The 22277-nt window shown below is 40.2% G+C and overlaps 3 protein-coding genes across 7 annotated transcripts in view; all 3 read left to right on the top strand.

Moving 5' to 3' along the window:
* Window positions 1-1123: 1123 nt before the first annotated feature.
* Window positions 1124-9923, top strand: mgat1a (alpha-1,3-mannosyl-glycoprotein 2-beta-N-acetylglucosaminyltransferase a). Of its 4 annotated transcripts, none has more exons than XM_077574957.1 (4): window positions 1124-1808; window positions 2813-3145; window positions 6140-6781; window positions 8030-9923. In XM_077574957.1, the coding sequence occupies exons 3-4, from the start codon at window positions 6176-6178 to the stop codon at window positions 8726-8728; spliced, it is 1305 nt and encodes a 434-aa protein (XP_077431083.1). In that variant the 5' UTR covers window positions 1124-1808; window positions 2813-3145; window positions 6140-6175; the 3' UTR covers window positions 8729-9923. The 4 variants fall into 4 exon arrangements, with proteins under 4 accessions (XP_077431083.1, XP_077431086.1, XP_077431085.1 ...); XM_077574960.1 differs by lacking the exons at window positions 1124-1808; window positions 2813-3145 and adding an exon at window positions 5478-5729 and having other exon boundaries at window positions 6140-6316; window positions 6404-6781; XM_077574959.1 differs by lacking the exons at window positions 1124-1808; window positions 2813-3145 and adding an exon at window positions 5478-5729 and having other exon boundaries at window positions 6140-6316; window positions 6389-6781.
* Window positions 9924-10157: 234 nt separating this feature from the next.
* Window positions 10158-15808, top strand: sh3bp5la (SH3-binding domain protein 5-like, a). Its single transcript, XM_077576514.1, has 6 exons — window positions 10158-10861; window positions 11724-11786; window positions 12064-12192; window positions 12594-12758; window positions 12854-13027; window positions 13189-15808. Exons 1-6 carry the CDS (start codon window positions 10619-10621, stop codon window positions 13654-13656), a joined length of 1242 nt encoding a protein of 413 aa, XP_077432640.1. The 5' UTR covers window positions 10158-10618; the 3' UTR covers window positions 13657-15808.
* An 814-nt stretch (window positions 15809-16622) lies between these two features.
* Window positions 16623-22277, top strand: part of gabbr1a (gamma-aminobutyric acid (GABA) B receptor, 1a) — a 51398-nt gene continuing 45743 nt past the window's right edge. For both annotated transcript variants that reach the window (XM_077575686.1, XM_077575684.1), the window contains exons 1-3: window positions 16623-16900; window positions 20137-20223; window positions 20429-20493. In XM_077575686.1, the coding sequence (XP_077431812.1) occupies window positions 20145-20223; window positions 20429-20493 (144 nt within the window). In that variant the 5' untranslated portion in view covers window positions 16623-16900; window positions 20137-20144. The remainder of the gene's footprint in view (window positions 16901-20136; window positions 20224-20428; window positions 20494-22277) is intronic.

The following is a 22277-nucleotide window of genomic DNA, read 5'->3' as shown; positions in this document are numbered from 1 at the left end:
AGACTGAGTTTCAAGTCAGTTTCCCTTCTGTACCCACGCAGGCAGCCAAACCAGTCCAACACTTAGTGAGTGACGCCTTTATCTCGATTTGTCAGTCTTCGTCGTCGACGGACAGATGGATGAGAGGTTCACGACAACAAAACAGAACTTGAAAATTATAGGAAGTAAGTCTTCATTGTAAATTTGCAATTTTATTGTAGAGAGAAGCGGAAACTCAAGTTAGATGGGTCTTGTGTTGTGGTTTGGAATAGTGGGAAAGTACAGTATGCCATCAACTATTGCATCTTGGATTGTACTCTATCTGTTAGTACAGTAGTGACTTGAGATACAATTGTCTTCGTGTACTGTATAATCTGCATGACTTTATGATACTGCCCCCAGGTGGGCAAGTTGCGCATTCCAGAATGAGCAGCACAATCTCCATGGAATTGAAGCAAAGGTGCTAGTTTTGTAACTACAAACAGTTCTACTTTGTTCAAGCAAGCCACCAGAGCCAGAATTCAATTCCGTCATTTACAGATCAAATCCAGGAGTTTTATCTTGCTACCCTACTAGCATAGTTGCTGAAGTCATATTTGAAAGCAACAAATTCAACTAAAGAAGAGTCCGGTTGCCTTGATTCTAACTTTATGGATTACTTAAAAATAAAAATAATGTATATCTATCTATATATATATATTTTTTTTAAGTGCCATTTAGTTAAAAATGACTGAAATAATTTATTACTCTGTATTGATTTTTTTTTATATTAATTCAATTTTGGACTTAATATTATAATTGTAATATTTTAAATATATACAGTATATATTTTTAAATTACAGTATTTAAAAAATATATTTTGTAGCATAAAATTAAATTATAATAAAATGTTTTGATTACATTAATTTATATTTACCAGTTGCTCTTTTTTTTTTTAAAGCAAGTTTATATTTTCAACTCAAATGTATTTTTAAGTGGTCATTAATTTTGAATGATGAATAATTTGAGTATTTTAGTCTGTCTTCCACTTGGGAATTATAGTACTATATTTATAGTCTACGTATTAAAATGACACCCTCACCCGGGTCACCCCTCCCAGACATAGGCAACAAATAGGTCAGTCTTCCCAAGAAGACCCCCCCTCCACTCGGCCTCCTCCCCTCCTCCACTGTCCCGGTAGCCACCACCGGGGAACAGAGGTTGAACGAGTCAGCCGCTCTTGCGGACGCCGCCGACCGCTGACCGCCATGGCTTCGACTCCCTCCGCCTCGGCCCTCACTTCCGTGCTCCGATGTCGCGGGACACTGTGGACCAGGAATCCGCCCAGCAAGCGGAGCTCCCCCTCGGCGTACGGCCCCGCGCTAGCCGGCGGACCTCGGCGCGACTCGCTCAGCCGCGGAGAGAGCTTTTTGTCAGCGTATCGACTGTCGGTGCGGTATGATTCACCACAGCGGGGGGGCGACGGGGCCCACCGTTCGAGGGATCCGCTGAGAGGCGTCCCGGAGGCGGACGCTCACCCAGCGGCGCCCCGCGGCCTAGAAGTGGGCGCCAGGCGGCCCGGAGGAGCTCGTCAACCCGCCGCTGGCGTTGTCGTCGTCACCCGGCTGCTCCGACCGTGTCAAATGAAAGTGTTGGTACGGGACGCGTGTGAGCACCAGTATGGTGTTTTGGGAGTGTGCCGTGACGGTGGAGAAGCGACGCCGACTTTCGCGGAGGCCAGATGGGCAACTTTGAGGAGCACCTGCCGCTCTCTTCAACTTCTGCTGACCCACATTGTGTTACGGAGGCTGGCCATACTCTGTGGATGCGGCAGGGGGCGCCATCGCAAGGTGACGCACGACAAAATTCTCAAAATAGTGTACTGTACTATACAAAAATATTAGACCGATATATTCCAAAGCAAGACAAAAATTACAATATCATGAAATAGCATTGAATTATTTAAAAATATACATTAGCAATAATTTTTTAAATGACTAAAATATAAGAACAAAAATAGTACAATATTAAACATAATATAGATATATATTTTTTAAGATGGAAACAATTAACAAATATTAGAACATATTTAAGTAATAGACAAAAATATTGGTATGTATACTACCAGAAAAACATTTAATAAAAAAACAAAAAAACAAAAAAACTTAGAAAACAATGCAAAATATTTGACAAAAAAAAAAGAATACATGAATATTACATGGAAATGTAGACAAGTGTTAGAAAACAATACAAAGTAATTAGACCAAAAATACAAAAACATTGGAAAAATAATATAGAAGAATTACAGGAACAATGTTGAATTAAAAATACAAACATTTTAGTCCACCCAAAATTATTAAATGGAAAAAAATCAAACAATACAAAATATTTCGCTAAAAATAATAATGTATTAGAAGAATTTAAGAATATTAGAAAAAATATAAAAAATACACAAATAAAAAATATATTAAACAATATACACACGTTATTACGCCCAAAATATTTGATGATAAATAACAAAACATGTTTGATTGAGTATAGAAAATAATATAATAATAATAAATCACTGGACCAAAAATACACAATTATTAGATGATATAAATGATGCTCTGCAGGCAACAGGTGACTTACTTATCCTGTTAAATATAATAAAACATGAGAGCCAATCGTTCAAATCTCAAGTAAACATCTTACATAACTGGATAGAATGTACACAAAAGCAAGCATCCTGTACAAACTGGTATCCTACAGTCAAAAGTGTTTTGCTAGCAACTTTAAAAGAAAAGATTTTAATATTTGCGTGAAATCTATATCCACTAATATTTACTTTTTCTGTTGTTGTGTTTTCTGTCAGATTAAAAGAGATGATTCCGGACAGAAGATCCCCAAAAACGGACCCGACTGACAGTCCAAGGCCTTGAACTTGACACACCGTGACCCCTGTCTTATTTATTGACTTTTGTGTGTGTGGAATTTTACAGTAAACGACCTCAACATGAGGTCCACCTCCAGAACATTTTGGTTATCTTCTGTCCACGAGTGTTACACGTGGTGGTGCGGGTGTTCCGAAAGTTGCGGCCTGCGCGTGTATTTTGCACATTTGGACTTCAAACTATTGACCAAAAAAACAAAAAACTTTGTGAGCACTTTTCCGCCGGCGAACAGAAAGAAATACTTGCAACGAGAGGTAAAAAAAAACACACACATAGAAAATGTCTTTGTCATTGACCGATGATGATGTTGCCACTGATGAATGATGTGTGCAGGTGACAAAAAGAAGTGCCTTTAATTGCTAAACCTGAACCTTTAAAATATTTTTTACGATTAAGCAACTCAGAACTAGAGTAGACTAACTCATTTTTTAGAGAATTGAGTTAGACCACTCTAGTTCTTAGTGCACACTAAAAATCGCTGGGTTGCTGAGCAGATTGGGTTATGTTTCAGGATGGGCGAGTGCCGATACTTATTTTAAGGTATAAAGTATTGTGGATCTGCTGATACCAGCCACCGATACTTACGGCTTTGTTCACATTTTGTCAAAATGAAATTTTATATATCAAAAGTATTAGGTATCAGCCTGAAAGAAAAGTGCTATCAAACACCCCTAGTTATGTTTACCCAAGATTGGGTTAATTATTTTTGGACGGCTTTTGCCGTCAATGGCAGTGAATGAGTTTTAACTGCAGTTATACTGATAACCTGGTAACCAATTTCTTTGTAGCTTTACCTCATCACTATGTGTATTTTTTTTTTTTTTTACCCCTTGTTGGATCAAAATGTTGACCCAACGTGCCAGGTCAAATCCTCAACACAATGCGTTAACAGTGGCTCGGTTAATTGTGTTGTAAATGATGATGTTGGCCTCTCAGAGCGTACAAGCTGCCCTGTCTTATGTAAGTAAGCCTCAACCGTATAAAAATAGTTGTCACCTGGAAAGAATTTGATGCCTGGCAACATGGCGGATGTTTAGCACTTGGACATTAGCCAGTACAATGTGATGTTCTAGTGTACCTTTAGGTCATTTCTGCTCAGTTTTTTTTTAGTAGCTAGGGTGGCATTAACAGTATTAAAAGTTACACATGGAGATGCACTGAATGCTAAATGTTTCTTTCATGTGCCAAAAAAAGAGGAAGCAGGTGTGCTGAAATGAAAGTCTCGCCATCACAGCGTACATGAGATCGCTGGTGTTGGCTGTCGTAGCTGAAGTTTGAATGTGACAGTTTGTCTGTTGGCGAAAAACACACGTACGAAAGGATTGCTTGGATTCTCCAGTCCCATTTAGGCGTCTATCCCGCCTCCCGTCTCGGATGCATTCCTCGCCGAGGGAACGCCGAAGCTACTCGTGGTTGTAGCGCCGTAAACAAATGATGGGAAAATGTTCCACAATTTTGACCTCTAATATGGATATTATAGTTTGACTTGGTACTCTGCAATAAATAAAAAAAAAACACGACAGTATACAAAAATACAGCTAATTTCCCTTTTTATTTTTTTTTAGTCTTTCAAAACTGGTGGTACCACTGAAATCTACCTTCTAATCTAAGCAGGAAGAAAAATAGACACTCACAGATTTAAAATGTTTCTGCTGGGCTGTTTAAGTAACAAAATAATGTCAAATATAGCCGACAATTTGCTGCAGCAGTAACAAAAATAAATACATAAAATAGTCATTTAATATTTTACACTTGCAACTTATAAATTTGGAAAGGCCTATTATGGATTCATGATTATGTAAGTTCTGCTTGTAAGCGCTGTTTGCATCACCATCAAAGTCAAATGAATGGACAACAGTTTGGATAATTGATTAATAATTTACAGCCGTTGTAACTTTGAAAAAAAAAATAGACTTTTACAAAGTCCTGCTTTAAATTTGAAGAACAATAAAACATTCATAATCAATTTATTGAACAAAACTAATAGTCAGTTTGACCTATTACATAATGTACAATTACTGCAGTCATAGTATGAATAACCTGCAATTAAGATGTAGTTGAACCTGACGCCCAGCTGACCACCCCACATTTTTCCGTACCCAAGAAGTAGCTCAGTTTCTGAGTAGATCACCCCCTCTTAATGTTCGCTTATTTGGTTTTGTTAATTCATTAAACAATAAAACATAAACAACAATAATTGGTTAATGGACAGTAATCTGTAAAAATGTTTATTACTCGATTAATCAATTTGAAAAATATCTGATCGTGACAGCGTTACTTTTGTCTAATCCTTATCCTTATATTAAGTGTTGCGTTCCTATCAGTATAAAATGACAAGGCTGTGGGATACCAGGGTTCCTCCTGTTATGATGATGATCATGATGTGTCCCATTTATGGACAAGGAACCATTTACATTCATGTTGAACATTATCTTCTACTGGGAAAAAACACTCAAAATGTTACAAAGGCAAACTTTTTTCATTCTATGAAAAAAACAATGCGTGTATCGGTTTTTCGGCACTCATTTTCGAGGCGGAAGCATTGCGCAATATCTGAAGTTGAAAAGGGAGGCGTGGCGGGACTTTCGCACTACTTGCCAAGCAGGAAGTTGTCTAGTATCAGCTCGTCTCCCTCCGCCTCTCAGTCAAGTTGTCGGAGCGTTCAAGTTTGCGAACAAAACGAAATTTGAAGTCCAGGGCACAACAAGTTGTTTCCGCTGCCGGGTAAAGTCGTTCGAGGGCGGCGTTTCGACGTCTCCACTCGACGTTCTTCAAAAAAGAAGCGGCCGGCTGGTCACAATGGGCAAAAAAAGAGGAAGAGACAGCGATGTTTTCCGGGTAAGGGAAACCGGGAAGCAGTTTTGTTTGTCGTGTCTTTAACAAATCCGAATTTCATCAAAGCTGCTTTTATGGGTGAAAAAGAGTACTTGTTTCGCATGCGGCGGACACTGGTGGAGTTAACATATCAAGATCGTGTGACGTGTAAAAACGCAGGCCGACATCTAGTGGAACTGAACGAAAGTGTCCTGCCTTTCACTGTAAATCGCTGTCTTGACAGTTCAACAAAATTCTAGCATTTTGTAGTTGATACAAAAACACTAAACAAACACAAAAGGTGAGAATGAAGACGTCAAAAGAGTCTTGTGATTTGGGGATGTTCAAATTGAGAATATAGAACTCGCCCCAAAAATGTGACTTCAAAATACTGGAAACGAAAATGTGATTGTTCTCTTCTTCCCTCTTTGCAGCATTTTTGTGTGTCTATGGTTTGATCTGGGTGGGCCATGCGCTGCCACCGAGGTTCTGTGATCCTGTGCGGCACCTTGCTGTTCCTCACCTGGAACGCCGTGTTGGTTCTGCTCCTGCGGCCCAGGCTTCCAGATCAGGAGGGGAAGCAAGGACCCATAGACTACGACAATAACATGGTGAGCGAAGTGCTGCGTGTGGCCGAAATGTTGGAGAAGGAGCTGGAGACCCAGAACAAAATCCTGACGCAGATTCAACACTTCAAGCCTCCGCGGGTGGCCTGGCAGAAGAAGAAAGTGAAGCCAGTGTCGCCTCTCATCCCCGTCATCCCCGTCCTGGTGATGGCCTGCAACCGTGTGACAGTGCGGCGCTGCTTGGACAAGCTGATCCAATACCGTCCCTCGGCCGAGCGCTTCCCCGTCATCGTGAGCCAAGACTGCGGCCACGCCGACACGGCCAACGTCATCCGCTCGTATGGAAGCGCTGTCACGCATATGAAGCAGCCTGATTTGGCCGACGTGCAGGTGCCTCCGGAGCACAAAAGGTTTCAGGGCTACTACAAGATCTCCAGACATTACCGCTGGGCTCTCAAGCAAGTCTTCAACAATTACTCCGCCGTCATCATCGTGGAAGATGACCTAGAGGTATTTATCAAAGTATTTATTCTGTGAGATTGAGAATTTAGTCTAAAAGAAATAGATTTTTCATTCTCAAGATTACAGCTTTTTCTTGAATATACAATTAACAAAAAAAGATGTACAATGTCTTCAAAATAATTAATAGATGAGATTACCATATTTGCCCATATTTGAGATTTTAAGATGACTTTGCGCAAATATTTAACTTTGTTTCTTGAAAAGAAAAGCACAGAGAATTGCTCTCTGGAAGAAATAGTACTTTTAATTTTCCATTGGGAAAAAAACTAAACTTAACATTTTCTCTTTAAAAACAGATTTATTATCTCTTTGACTGCCAAAAACGTTAAATAACGTTTAGTAAAATCCTATGGAGGAGTGCCAAAGACGTTAGAATACGTTTTTTTTTTTTCAAAACAGAGGTGAAACTAACCATTTTCTATTGTTGATTACTGAAAAACGGAATAAGGTAGAAACAAAAAAAAAATTCTGATGAAAGATGAGAGTCCAATCTTTCATTTGGTAGTATGTGTGTTTCCATAGTCCAAACACATAATTTTCTGTGGACCTTGAAAGATCAGTCAAAATGCTTAAATCGGCTGGCACCCACGGCATCCCTTTTCTGAAAACGTCTGGCAGTCAAAGAGTTAATGTAAAATTGATGACATTTTCCCTCAAATATTGTACTTTTTTATTGGAATTTTTTTTTTTTTAAATCCTGAAAATTATTTCAGAAATGTGACCACAGTAAACCTTACTATTTGCGAGGGGAGGGACTGAAACCGCACGCGAGTTGTGAATACATTATCTGTGAATAAATGTTTTTAATTGCCTATAGATTAAATTATCTATCAATCACCCATCCGCCAATCCATCAGATTCCACAAAATGGCATCCAAGCACCAAAAAGAAGATCCTAAATGAGATTATAAATATATCAATTATAAAGAGATTATAAAGCATCAACACCATGCATTTAGCATGTACACAATCATGAACCCATGTTACATAAATTACAGTATTCCAGTTCAATTATATCTTATGTATCACCATGGCGCAAACCATCACTCATGGCTGCACTAGCACTTTACACAAGGTTAGAGAATACAGGTGAAGCCAATAGCAAATAAAAGGATTGGTTGCAAAACTGTTTTAAAGAAAAAAAATACTTAAAATTAAATGAACAAATTTTCCAACAAAAGTTTGATACTCCACCTGTTTTCTTCACCTAAGTGACACTCTGTTCTCCTCCTTCAGGTGGCGCCAGACTTCTTTGAATACTTCAGTGCCACGCTGCCATTGCTCCGGTCGGACCCGAGCCTGTGGTGCGTGTCGGCCTGGAACGATAACGGCCGGGAAGGCTTCGTGGACCCGGCGGGCTCTCGCCTACTCTACCGCACTGACTTCTTCCCAGGCCTGGGCTGGATGCTGCTCCGGGAGCTGTGGGAGGAGCTGGAGCCTAAGTGGCCCGCCTCCTTCTGGGACGACTGGATGCGCAAACCGGAGCAGCGGCGCGGACGCGCTTGCATCCGGCCCGAGATCTCGCGCACGCTGACGTTCGGCCGGCAGGGTGTGAGCCTGGGCCAGTTCTACGACAAGTACCTGCGATACATTAAACTCAACTCGGACTTTGTGCCTTTCACCCAGCTGGATTTGACTTACTTGAAGGAGGACGCGTACAAGAACAGCTTCCAGAAGGAGGTTTACGCCGCCCCCACGGTCACTTTTGAGGACGTCCAGCAGGGGGCGCTGGAGGGTGTCGGACCTTTCCGCCTCCAGTACTCGAGTAAGGAAAGCTTCAAAGTGTTTGCCAAAAACCTGGGTATCATGGACGATTTCAAGTCTGGCGTGCCGAGGACCGGCTACAGAGGCGTGGTCGCAATCTTCTTCAGAGGACGCAGGGTCTACATAGCTCCGCCTCCGGGATGGACCCAGTACGATCCCACTTGGAACTGATTGCTGCTGTAACAGTGCCAAAAAAGAAATAAAAACTTGTAATATTTTTCTAGAAAAAAAGAATAATAAAATCAATACCTTTATTGCCTTTATCTGAGACCATAAACTGCAATTAAATGCATTTTCAAGTGAATAATGGAGGATAGCTTAAGAAAAACTAATTTGTAGTTGTTTTTTTTTACTGTTTAGTTCATGTTTGCCAACTTTTTTTTGGAGCCAATTCATGGTTGACATTAGGAAAAAAAATAATCACATGGTACATCACCCCCCAAAAAATGGCACAAAAGTGTATACACAGGTTTCTCAACTTTATTTATAGCGCACTTTAAAAAGTAAATGTTGCCGTCCCAAAATGCTGTACATAAGATTGAACATAACGTAAAACACAATAAATAAAATAAACAAGACTTGATTTTTGAGGTTCAATTGTTCCTCATTTGGCTGATACTGTGTGAATCTGTTAGTAGATGACATCATTATTGATGTTTTCACTACTCGGTATGAGCGGGCTTAGATAGTTCAACAAAGACATAATTTGTTCCAAATAAATCATTTTTGGGTTTAAGTGTAAATTCCTGTGTCACACTAGTTGGGAATCACTTGTCTCGTCACTGGTCTCGCCCTTATGGCTTCAAGCCAATCTAACTCAGGTAATCTTGTAATAAAATGTTACCTTTGCTCTGCTGCAATTTGATTAGGTTTTTTTTATATATAAATTTTCAGACAGTGCCATTTTAAATGGTTTAATTTGCAAACCTCTCATGGTCTTATTTATGTCTGGTACGACTATGAAGACTTTCTACGGTGTTGGTGATTTTCTTTTCTTTTACTGATGTTAATTTGGTGGTTCTGCTATGACAATCTCAATTTTGCTGATGTCCATATTCAGTATTCCATGTTACCAGAACAGTTCTGTGTTGGGCATTTTGTAATAAAGAAAACCAAAACTCGAGTACTTAGTTTTGGTTTTTGAATGATAATGATTGAATGAAGCATTTTTTCCTGATTAGTATTTGGCTTCATGATCTACAGAAGACGTGGTGGCCGAAATTAGTGATTCGCCGGCTGGTACAACTGATGATTGCTTCTCTTTACGTTCTTGACCATGTAGGGGCTGGCGAAAATGAATGGAACAAGTCATATACAAATATATTTAGGGGGCAATTTTCATTGAAATAAACACTACTTATCGCTACTTTCATGTGTCTATGGATGCGGCGTTGGCCCTTACTTATTATTTTCTTAACACGACTTCTGTTTCACTTCATTCTCAGGGTGCTGTGGGGAATGAAACGATTACATTCGGGCATTAAAAAAAAAAAAAAAGGAACACGAGAAAACGATATACGAATACATGACGACATAATTTAGACAGTACGCTTCTGTCGTTTACTTCCGTGTTGTTACGGAAGCCATGTCAGCCCAAACTTGACCTGTTTTCAATACTACTGCTCTGATGCACCTTCATTCGCTCCACTTTAGTGACGATGTAACACACCGCTCCCGCCTGCTAGCTCGTTAGCTACCTCGAACAAACTCAATAATGAAGCGCTTTAGGGAAAAAAGACATAGCGGGCACAGTGAACGACCTCGTAATGCCGGAACGCCGTGTCATTTGCGCCACAAAGAAGGGCAATAACTTGTTAGTGACGTTCCAGTCCTACTTATAGCGCGTCAGTGTGAGGGCTAGCTTAGCTCCAGTTGCTAAGTGACTCAGTGTGATTTGATATGGCAGGTCGCGAGCCAGCTAGCATCCACCACAACTCGACGCATTTGCTCATTTACGCACACTTTACCACAATAAACCAATTGAAAGTGTATCCGGCGTATGACTTAACAGTTACCGCGTCAGCCCTTTCGGCATTTGTTATAGAAAACGCCTAGCCTGGCATGGAGCCAGGCGACTTGCGGGAGAGCCCCGCCGGTTCCGGAGAGTCCGACGCCGGGGACTGCTGGGAGGTTCGGCCCGGCGGGGAGGACGAGGGAAAAGCCTCCCCAAGTGAGCCGGCGGCTGCAGCCACCGATATGTCACCGAGGGACACCTGCTGCCATGACGTCGGCGGTGATAAAGCGACTAAAGTGGGCGAGCAGCTCCACAGCCCCTACGACGACGAATTGGATCCTCGAATACAGGTACACACAACACGGACCACCTTCGTACTTTTTGTGTAAGTACACGAAGTTGATGTTTTGCCGTAACCGGCAACTTGCCTCTGAGCACTATTTAGCCGCGAATCGCGCGAGTGTAAGTACTCGTATCTGTACTTCTAAACCCAAGAGTTTTTCATACCTCAACCGTTTGTAGTACACTTAAATAACTTTCCTATACAAATATTCCTTATTTGCAATGATAATGCTCAGTTTTGAGGACAAATACCAAATTTGTCGTTGTAGGCTTTTTATTATCTTTCTGGTTAAATTTAAAATAAAAAGAAATAAAACCCTTTTAGAATATGATCAATTGTTGCCATAATACAACTATTTATCTGGAAAGAATACCATTTTATTGTAACATTTTGACTTACTTTTCCAAAATATACAACTTTTTTTCAAATAATCACTTTTTTTTCTAGAAAAGAATAAAACATATTAACAAAAAATATATATTCCCTTAAAAGAATGAAAAGTATCTGAAGAAATAAGACTAGATATAGACAATTTATGCTTTGTTCTTTTGAAAATCTACATCTTTTTTTCATCTCCCAGAATAGAGATACTACATTATCCAGAAAGAAATACACATAAATTAATAAATATAGTAATAAAATAATACCTTGTTTTCTAAAAACATAATACTTTTCTTGAAAAAAAATACTAATTCATTTATGTAAGATATTTTTGTCAAAATTATATACAACTTTGCCTTAAAAATATGACTCACAATTTTACAACTGTCACATTTTTTTGAAGATAATGATTTATTTTTTGAAAAAATGTATGGTTTCAGGCTTGACAGAAAATCTTCATATTATTTTGATTGTCTTCCCCTCCCCAGGAGGAGTTGGAGCACCTAAACGAAGCCAGCGCAGAAATAAACAGGCTAGAGCTGGAATTAGATGTAAGTTGACAACAATGTTTGAGTCTTGAGTTCCTTTTTTTGAATTAAATTTCCGTGCAATCCTGCTGCTAAAACACTCGCTCCATCTTCCCAGACGGCGCTAATCAATATGCTCATTCCATTTATTGCAGCAGTGAAACCGGAGAGCTTTGCGTTGGATGCTAATAGTTTGGACATGCTGGAGTGCTTCCCGTCGCACTCCAGTGCAAAATCCAATCATGGGCTCCACTTCAGAAGAATCTAATCTTCTGTGTCTGATGCTTCTTCTGCCATCCAGGATGCCCGGACGGGATACCGCAAGATTCTCACAGAGTCTGCTCGCAAGCTCAACGCTCACAGCACCCAACTGGGCGGCTGCATCGAGAAGGCCAGGCCCTACTACGAGGCCCGGAGGCTGGCCAAGGAGGTTGGCACAATGAAAAAAAAAAAAAGTTTTCTAAAAAAATATATATATATATATTGTTAGGAGTTGCATATAAAAAAAAAAAAATCTGCACAAAATCTATACTATTAGTCAGTCCGCTTGTGTATTTGTTGTGTAACGGCTCAGACGTGTGTTCTGTTGTCTACTCAGCTAAGATGCAGGTCAAACTAAATTTTCTGTAGTGATCAAACTAAGACTCTAAATAACATGTAACTACCACATTATACCTTACATTATGCCATTCAAAAGTATCACATCTAGTGCCTATTTACAAGCATTGCGAATTAACCAATCGGAATATGTCATGTTTGATCATGTGGATGTGGTGGTCCCCGTGTGTCGGGTTCGGGCATAACAATATTTGTGCGGCGGTCTCTGTGCAGGCTCAGCAGGAGACCCAGAAGGCGGCACTGAGCTACGAGCGCGCCGTTTCCATGCACACGGCGGCCAGGGAGATGGTGTACGTGGCGGAGCAGGGCCTCATGGCGGACGGAAAGAACACCCTGGACCCAACCTGGCAGGAGATGCTCAACCACGCAACCTCCAAGGTGACAGCGCACACAAGTTGCTAGGAGAATTTTGTGTGCCTTTCTGATGGCCTCGTGTGTGTGTGTGTGTGTGTGTGTGTGTGTGTGTGTTGCAGGTGAACGAGGCTGAGGAGGAGCGTCTCCGCAGCGAGCGCGAGCACATGCGTGTCACTCACGCCTGTCAAGAGGCTGAGGCTCGTGTGCAGACACTTCAGAAGTCACTGAGGAGAGCCATCCTTAAGTCGAAGCCTTACTTTGAGCTCAAGGCACATTTCAACCACATCCTCGAGGTGAATCAGACTTTTGCTCTAAGGAGCAGTGAATCTAAAAACTTTATTGGCATTAGAATATCTTTGAGCAATCTTTCAAAAGTCTTAAAAAACATCAGTTTATTTTGTGTTTGTCATAAGTATGTTTATCCTCTTTATATGTGTGTGTGTGTGTGTCCCAGGAGCACAAGACCAAAGTAGTCCAGCTGGAGCAGCACGTGTCCAAAGTGAAGACTCGCTACTCCATCGCTCTGAGGAACCTGGAGCAGATCAGCGAGCAAATCCACGCTCAGAGGGGCCGCGACACTCCTGTGCCCGGCGGGCGCAGCCCACCCGTGGGGGCCGAGTCGGACGCCTACAAGGAGGGCAGAGCCTGCGGGGGCGCCGGCCCGGACCCGGACAAGGAGCGCGAGCGGGCCGGCTCGGACTCTCTGTCCGTCTTCAGCCTGCAGACCATCGCCTCGGACCTGGAGAAGTACGACTCGGTGGAGCACCTGGGCGACCTTAGCGACGTCGGCAGCGTGACGGGCGAGGAGAGCGAAAGGGACCAGAACCGGGCGGTAGAGCGGCGGGACAAGCTGAGCCACGTTAGTGCCCGCCAGCGCCAACAGGAGTTCTCAAAGCAGCACCACCGCAGCTTCAGCTTGTAGTACAACTTCTAGAAGTAAAACTACAAACATGGCTGCCGAAGGGTAAATGAGCCCACTTGTGTTCAGTGAGGCTGTGTTGGGAAACACTCCCTAGCCACTGCATAGTGAGGTGGCCATTTTGCTATATTGTCCACTACATAAAAGCCCCTATAGTGATTATGGAGTATTAGTATTTGCAATCATTCACTCCTTCCTGCTTCATAATCACTCCTATTTAGGGATTTCTAATTAACCCCTTTCAGGTGGAAAGGACAGGCGTCAGTTAGCACTGTAAGCTCGTTCCAATCTATGATACATGTTCTACCTAGCTTTCATTCACTCCTGGTGGCTAACCTGCCAGTAAACCTTTAACATTTTACTACCTGCTACATTAACTCTTGAGGGAAAAGTGCGGGAATGTGTTAGTTGGCATCATAAGCTAGTTTCAATGTTGACATGCAATCCTCTAAGGAAACCCATTAGCATTGCACGGTAGTTATAATAATGCTTGGTTAAGCATGAAGGAAGGCGGGATTAATAGTTGTTGATGTGTAATGCAGTGAGATGTGTGTCGTGCACCCCCACCCACCTCAAACCTACCATTTTCACATTTTGCGTATCGACATCCCTTGATGCTGCACATGTTTAAAATGTTGCTGCTGTTTTGTTTTTTATCCCGGCCGAGATGTGAGCACTGATGGTGTTAAACACGCTACATGACGATGCTCTTGATTTTTTTTTCCCTTCAACAAAATACCCCGAGGTCGGTATTTACATTTTGTTTACAGAAACGACCTTGGCTGTCGGGTATTTGAATTTGATGAGTCAACGTTGTAGTCTATTGTATAAAAATGCCTATCTAGTGAAAAGGGCATTGGAAATGGTGGCGACTGGGTTCGGAATTATTATTTCAATTCTTACTACCTCGTCGCTAGATAGTTCCTCTACAAATGCTTATCTAGGTCCTCTCTATGTATATATGTTTGTAAATATATGTGTGCGTGTATATATATATATGTATGTGTGTGTGTGTGTGTGTGTATATATATATATATATATATATATATATATATATATATATATATATATATATATATATGAAAAAATGCTATATGAGTGAGATGGGAATGAGTGAATTAATCTAAACGCACAGCTTTTTTTTTAAATATAAACTACCTTGCCGCACAACAATTAGCAGTTTGAACACTAGCCTAGCTATGTATTTTTAACGCGCATGTACAGAAGATCAAATTTGTGCATTTTTGTCAACCGGGAAAACGTAACCACCATTCTGATGGCGATAGCTTGTACTGCAGGTGAATTGATTCGTAAACAAAATTAAAGCAACATCAAGGAGCTTTCAGTTTTCGTTGATTATGGCGGCACCATATGGACAAAAGCGGTAATGTTTTAGAAAGACCACATTTCTCATGAGGACCAGCGCACAGCGTCGTCTTTGTGCTCACACCGATGACAGTTTTTTTAAATTCTGTAATAGAATCTCCATTTTTTTTAACCCGTCTCTGATTCTTGATACTCAGTTCTGTAAGAATTTTCCAAATCCAGAATAATTTGTAGACTAAAGCATGAATATTACAAGAATTGATTCAAAAAAAATTGACAAAATTGTGGTGGTATGATTTTAACACGTCAGAATTTTATAAATTCTAATTATGTTTTTAGATTTTGGCGAAAGTAATGTAATGATTGATGTTTATGTGATGTTTGACATCGAGTCAAAGATGTCAAAATTGGAATTGTCAAATTGTTCGTCTCTAAATATTTCCAGTAGGATAAGCCCAAGACAATTGTTTTGTCTCAAAATTGTTTACTTTAAATTCAGAATAAAAATCTGAGTTCTTTGGGATCCCCCATTATTAGTATTTTAATCCTTTGGTCCATCCATGATGTTAATCATACCCAACTAAAACAAGGCATTTTATTTTATTTTTTTAACATGCTCTGTTATGTCTTTTTTTATTTTTATTATTATTATGTGGTTTGTACATGTAATAATTATGTATATCATGAACAAAAATGGGTAAATATTGATGGACATTTGACTCTTGTGAGTTATACAGAAAATCCTCACCTTAATCCTACAACTAACCTTCACCAAGAATTTCATCATCATCATCAAATTACATGACAAAAATAAAGTTGTGCATATTGACATGTACGTGCAGGTTGCTGTCGGATGGGCGGGGGCGGGGTGGGGGGTAAAGAATGGCAAAGCGCGTGGAGGAGGAAGAAACTTCCTCAGTCTGGCTGCAACTAGCCATTTATAGAAATATGAGAGCAGAGCCCAGAATAGAAAGAAAATGTTGCAAAAGCCTTGAACAGAAGAAAGGGATGGAAATGACCAATAGATGAAAAAGATGTGAGAAGGTTAAAGAAAAGGAGTTAAAAGAATAGGATGAATATAAAGAAAAGCCCCGAATACACAAAAGCAAAAAGGGTTGGAAAAGACAGCAATGAAATAGTGTGGAATAATAATAAAAAAATACAGGAAGGAATGAGTGAAAGATGGAAAAGGTTGAAAGAGTTAGGAATGGAACAGGAAAACCAATGACATGAGTACAATTAATATTTAGTAATGCAATATTATGTAAATTTGACCCTGACACAAATTTGTATCAAAAAGTTTAAAAACAAACTTAAAAAAAAAGAGATTAATGCATACTGGATTTAAACGTTAAATGTTAGCGACCCTAATGTGGTTACAATACAGTACAGTAATCCATGTATTGCGGCTTTATCCGGTGGTCTTTTACAAAAAGGCTTTTCTTTAACACCACTGCGCCATGTTGACCAGCCTGCCCCTTCACCCGAGCCTTGTCCTCCTCGTCTCGTCATTATAACCTCCAGCACCTCGAACCCAAGCCCCCAGAACAAGCACCGTACTTGTTTTAAGATGGAGGCTAGACCTCGGCATCAGGAGTGATTTGTGCGCATGCGTGCGTCATCCCGATGACGTTTGGCAGGGAATTAGCTCCAGATTGTAAGGGAGGGAGGAGGAGGAGGCTTCTACAGCTTCGTCGTTGTATATAGTGCATGTCTGTCATTTATTTTGTAGCAATCCATCTTTTTTTTTGTGTCGTTTCGCTTTTATGTGAGTGCCAACGTCTCATTTGTGCACGCCCGCTCAAATAAATAGCGGCGTGAAGCTCGATCCAAAAAAAGCCATAGAAGAAGAGGAACAAAAATGCACATTTGGACTATATAGTTAAATTTTTGTATTCTTATTTGCCATTTGAAAGTCAAGGTAAGTACACTTTGCATGGCGAGCGCGTGCCATTATGTGTGTAGGGTGTTTATTTGACATGGTCCGGTTCGGTTGAGCCGCAGCAGAATGATGCGTTTAGGTACCATCTCCATCGCTTTGCGCACCGTCAATATTTGGTCCAAGCTACAATGATACGTTTACGCACAGTCAACGCTTATGACAAACGAGAACGTCTATGTTCCGTTCGTGACCGGTCCAGGAGATTTTCTGTGGCGACACCCTCCGCGTGACCCCTCGCGCGCACATTTACGATGCTTCTCCGAGCTGACATGAACGTGCCATTTGCGTGGATCGCGCCTCTTCTGCTTCCGGCAGGTATGCCGCCGAGTCAAGCCAAGCCAAGCCAAACCGACCCTTCCCTGCTCAGCTTCCGGTGATTCCGAGTGTCGTAAAGAGTCAAAAGTTACTTGGGGTATACTGTATATTTGATTGATAGGCTACTAGTGTAAATTACAGACACCGATTTGATGCATCACAATATCAATGTTATCACGACACTCTGGTGGCACGATAATCAATGACGATATCAACATCTTATCTGGTGTATTGATGAACACGCGGGCATTTCTGATATTCGACGAAAGTGGGAAATTAAATTTATCCCACTCAGATTGTGTCAGTCCCGAGTCAGACCTCAAAGCGTTCGAGGCAAATGTAAATACAACACATTTGTTCACATGACACATGATTTGGAAAATTTGAAATGAGCTGAATAACAAACATCTTATCGCAATCAGCCATCTTTGTTATTTACATTTGCCTCAAACGCTTTGTGGGTGAAAATGGGACACAGTCAATTAGCAGTTTATTTCCTGGTTCATGGAGGATGAAGTCAGTAAAATTATGATTCAAGGGGTGTGTAAATCCAACCAAGCGATATTTGAGTCAGCGGACTACTTCCTGGTTCGGGGCAGGGATTAAAAATGCGAGTTGAAGGTTTGCGTAACAGTTTGAATATTTCAACAAGGAGATGGGAAAGCAAGTACGCGGCCTGCAGTGTTGTGGAGCAGAGTCGGGGGGCGTCGTCCACGCTTCTCAAGCTTTAATTGCATTTCAAGCTTGAGGCCAGTTGACACACACGCGCACACATACGTGCACTAGGCTTTCATCTGGCCCGGTGTGCTGCTATTAATGACTCCCGGTGGGCCGGCCGGTTCTGTCATGCTCTCCATCCCGTCCTGCCCTCACTCCCCACCCAACCCTCTCAGAATGGGGGTAATGTCTACTTCCTGCACGCCTCCTTGTCAGCACTAGTCTAAAAATATTGTCGGCTTCCAGCAGTGTTAGTCTGTCTTCCACCGGCCGGCAAACCTTGCCGCCATCTGTCTACGGCACGGAGGTGTGCTTCTTCACTTTTTAGGCAGAGACACACAATAAACAGTGTTATATAATATAAATAGTGCTCCCACACTAGATAGCATATTTTACTGTAGGCCAATGCATGCAAAGTTATTATTATTATTATTCCAAAGTGCAAATGAGCAGCTATATTTAGTGTCTTTGTTGTGTTTGTATGTGTTTCAGCATTCTCGTGGGACTACTGTGTCGATTCAAGTCTTTGGACTTTTTAACTGGTTAGCATAGCTTAGCATTTGTACTTTGTGCCAATTCTGGTGCCAACGCTGGCGTTGTGTTGAATCGTGAGAGGAATGCAGGGAAGCTAGGAACAGAGAAAACACTGCTGATTAGAAACATCACCAAACATTTTTGTTTGAGGGCCGCATACAGAAAAATGGATGGACGCAAGGGCTACTTTAAAACTCTTTGACTTTAGTTTAATAAACATGCTAAAATAAATCAACCAAGCAATTATATATTTATGTTTTTTAGTAAATTTTATAAACTGCTTAATAACTTCCCATAAATAATGAAATAACTTTCAGGTTTTTGGTGGGGTGGCCATTTGGCCCTGTATCCCACTAGACTAAAACCACTACTGCACTGAAAACAAAACAAGAGCAAACTATAGTAAGCTGACCATTATTAAAACAGTTACTTGAGGATCATTAATGTCCATCCATCCATGTTCTTCATAAATTGGACCTTGACGTAGAGCAGAAAGTGGAATAAAGTATTTCTGCTTCCCCATTGTGTTTTGAAAAGAAATGTAATTTTTAGTACTGTATATGTCGCTGAAAAATACATGGTGGGCCGCAAATGGCCCCCGGGCCATAGTTTGGACACCCCGGCACTAAGAAGGAACTCAGGTATTGAAGTTCTGGTTACAGTGAGAATACTCTTTATAGTCCTATAGGACCACTGAGACCAGTATTAGTAGTAACTCTATAGCGTCATCGGATCACCGGACTGTGAAACACTACAAACTACGGGTGGGAATTTTTGAATGGCTCACGATTTGATTCGATTCCGATTTTTGGGTGTGCGAATCGATTCAGAATCGATCTTCGATTAAGAACGATTTTGGATTCAAAATGATTTGATTGACAATGATTTTTGCTTCAATTCATAGATGTTCAAGGAATCTTAATGATTTACACCAGTCTGACTCGCTAATGCTAATTAGCGCTCTACTCGCGGCACTTTTATCACTCAAAAGAACGTCTCTACGCTGCAAAAAAACCCAACTTTTATTGGAATAACTTGATCATGACTTTTTCCTTTTACTCTCTAATGTGGCTACAACTTAACAGTGTATCAGACCGCGTGGAACCACACTGCCCCTAAGTGGCCAAATCGGGTACAACATGAACAGCGCTCCCAATAAAGGCACACACAAACATAATAAAATAATAATAATAATACAATTTAAATAAAATCGATTTTGGGACATTTAAAATCGATTATGAATCGTACTAAATGCGAATCGCGATTCTTATAAGAATCGATTTTTTGCCACACCCCTAACTACAAACACTGCAACTCAAGAAAGATGAGGAAAACCAAAGACTCCCGGAGTGTTACAACCTCTTGGAACACCAACAACAAAACGGAAAAGACTAAGAACTTCCTCGTGCTAGAACTAGAAATTCAGCTACACTTAAGGAACTTTAGGGAAAACGGCTGTAGCTTTAGAAAGTTCGAACAATGCGAGTACTAGATAGCAAGAGAACAAAACTAGATAAACTTGATTTTGCTTCACAATTCAGCAAAATCTTGACACAGTAAAAACAGTTTTAGAACTGCAAATTAATAAAAAAAAATTACAGTATAAATGAGCAGTATTTGGCCACTCATCCTCTGTTTTTTTCTTTTAGGTGGAGTCATGGCGGCGCTTTTGTTTCTGCTGGTTCTCCACATTCTACCATCTCTTGTTGTGCCCATACATAATTCATCAACTGAAGGTAATTTGTGTGTGCGTGCACGACTGTGTGTGGGATGATGGGAAGGAATGAAGTCCTTCGAGAGTGCGATTTGTCAGCTAAATTGGACGTGTATCATGTGCCGTGTTTGCTGTGATATATCAACATCATCCGAGGAAGACCTTTTTCTTCTCTGATTCTTTTTTTTTTCTTTCTTTTTTTTTCCACCTCTCCCTTCCTTTCCTAGGCTGTGCCATCATCCGGCCTCCGAGGGATGGAGGCATCCGCTACAGAGGCCTGACACAAGAGCAGGTGCTTTTAAATACAAGCAAAAATACAGGATGTGCTTGTTTTATACTACACAATATAACACTAAAAAAAAAAGTAGATGTTAAGTTGAACAAATGGGAGGGCATTAAAATGATACTTGACTCATTGAGACATTTTCAGCAGTAAAAGGTTAATAATTGGTCCAGAATTAAGTTGATAACTTCATTATTACAATTATGCTGCATTCAAGGATGGTCGGAAGTCGGATATATCCGAGTTGCTTTTTCCCAGTTCCGACCTGAAAGCGTTCGAGACTAAAGTAAACAACGAAAATGGCGGATAGTGATAAATTGTCCAGAAAACTTGCCTTCTCGCAATTTTCCTTTATTTATTGTTTAAAAAAAAAAACTTATTTCATAAGCATTTCATACAGTTCAGTAGTTCATAGTATAATTTCATGCAGGAATAGATAGCGGCATACTATCACGTACGTTGTGTTACGGAGTTATGACGAATATTTATGAATGAAAAAAGCTTTCTAGTTTTATACTCGAGTAAATTGTGTTTTACCATTCACGGTCTGTGTTTTTAATTGTAGAGTGACGTCACATTATAGTCCGTTGTATGTCGTCGTCGCCCCCCACTTCGCAAGTGGAATTTCCCGTACACACTTCCTGGTTTGAACTCGGAAGCAGGCAACAACCAATCATAGCTCAGTTTGCTGACCAAACACAGAAAACAGGTGAGCCATGATTGGTCGTTACCCACTTCCTCAGCACAGGTGGTATTATTTCCAATCAACAACAGCAAGTGTAAAAATTAGTTTTTAAAGGTATTAACTGCACAGGAAAATAACGATGTTATCAAATTCATTCTGGACAAAGTATTAACTTTTTACAGCTGAAAATAGCCCAATAAGTCAAGTATTCATTTAAATATCACGATAAAAGTTTTGATAGAAGAATCACTGATAATCATTGCATTCTTTGACAGTCATCCTAATATAACAGTTAATAAAAATAATAATAGCATTCTGGCATACTGTATGGACACTGTGCATCCAGAAATCATTACTACGCTTTTTTTTTTTTACAGGCTTTAGTTTGGGAATTTTCCTTTTAAGTTAGTTTTTATTTCGTTTGGAGTTTTTTTTCTTCGTTAGCTTTAATTAGTTTTCAGGGTGGTTCTGTTAGTTTTTATTAGTTTTTATTTTATTTTAAATGCTTAGTTTTAGGTTAGTTTCAGTATTAGTTTTCGTTTTAAGAAAAAAAAAGTGTATTAATTGAGCGGAATATTTAATGAAAATGAAAAAAAGTAACATATTTTTTTAGTTAGCGTTGCATTTCGGCTGAGTTAAATGAAGAAGCAGGCGACTCGAGCCATTGGAGCCAAAAGTCAAGCAGGCAAATTTGTCGCCAAGGAGCGACATGTTCTGAAGGTGCTTTTCTATTGGCTGCTGCTCGATGACATCACTTCTGTGTGACACACTTTCAAATGTCTTTATTCCGGTTAATATTGAAATAAATATGCTTAATCACATCTAAAATCATCCCCAAAGGCTCATGTATTAAATGAATTACCAAAGACTAAAACAAAGGGCATTTTCACGAAAATTATTCTTAGTTTTTCTTTTTCTTTAAAAAAGCATTTTTGTTTTTATTTTATTTCGTCAGTAAAATATTTTTTTGGAATTTTAGTTTTAGTTTTTTCGTTAGTTATCATTAACCAAAATAACCTTGGGTTGGGATAACAATTACCAATTTGGGGGTTTAAGGATGATGATTTGTATCTGTGATAATACTGCAACATGATGAGTACGCGCAGGT

This window comes from Vanacampus margaritifer, chromosome 9, assembly GCF_051991255.1.
Source record: "Vanacampus margaritifer isolate UIUO_Vmar chromosome 9, RoL_Vmar_1.0, whole genome shotgun sequence".
NCBI classification, from domain to species: Eukaryota; Metazoa; Chordata; class Actinopteri; order Syngnathiformes; family Syngnathidae; genus Vanacampus; species Vanacampus margaritifer.
This window is presented reverse-complemented; position numbering and strand designations above follow the sequence as displayed.

Excerpts from the sequence above, each read along its gene's own strand:
- mgat1a (XM_077574957.1), top strand. The coding sequence starts at position 6,176 with ATGCGCTGCCACCGAGGTTCTGTGATCCTGTGCGGCACCTTGCTGTTC. Across the intron at positions 6,782-8,029 it reads TCGTGGAAGATGACCTAGAG|GTGGCGCCAGACTTCTTTGA; the intron begins GTATTTATCAAA and ends CTCCTCCTTCAG.
- sh3bp5la (XM_077576514.1), top strand. The coding sequence starts at position 10,619 with ATGGAGCCAGGCGACTTGCGGGAGAGCCCCGCCGGTTCCGGAGAGTCC. Across the intron at positions 10,862-11,723 it reads AATTGGATCCTCGAATACAG|GAGGAGTTGGAGCACCTAAA; the intron begins GTACACACAACA and ends TCCCCTCCCCAG. Across the intron at positions 12,193-12,593 it reads CCCGGAGGCTGGCCAAGGAG|GCTCAGCAGGAGACCCAGAA; the intron begins GTTGGCACAATG and ends GTCTCTGTGCAG.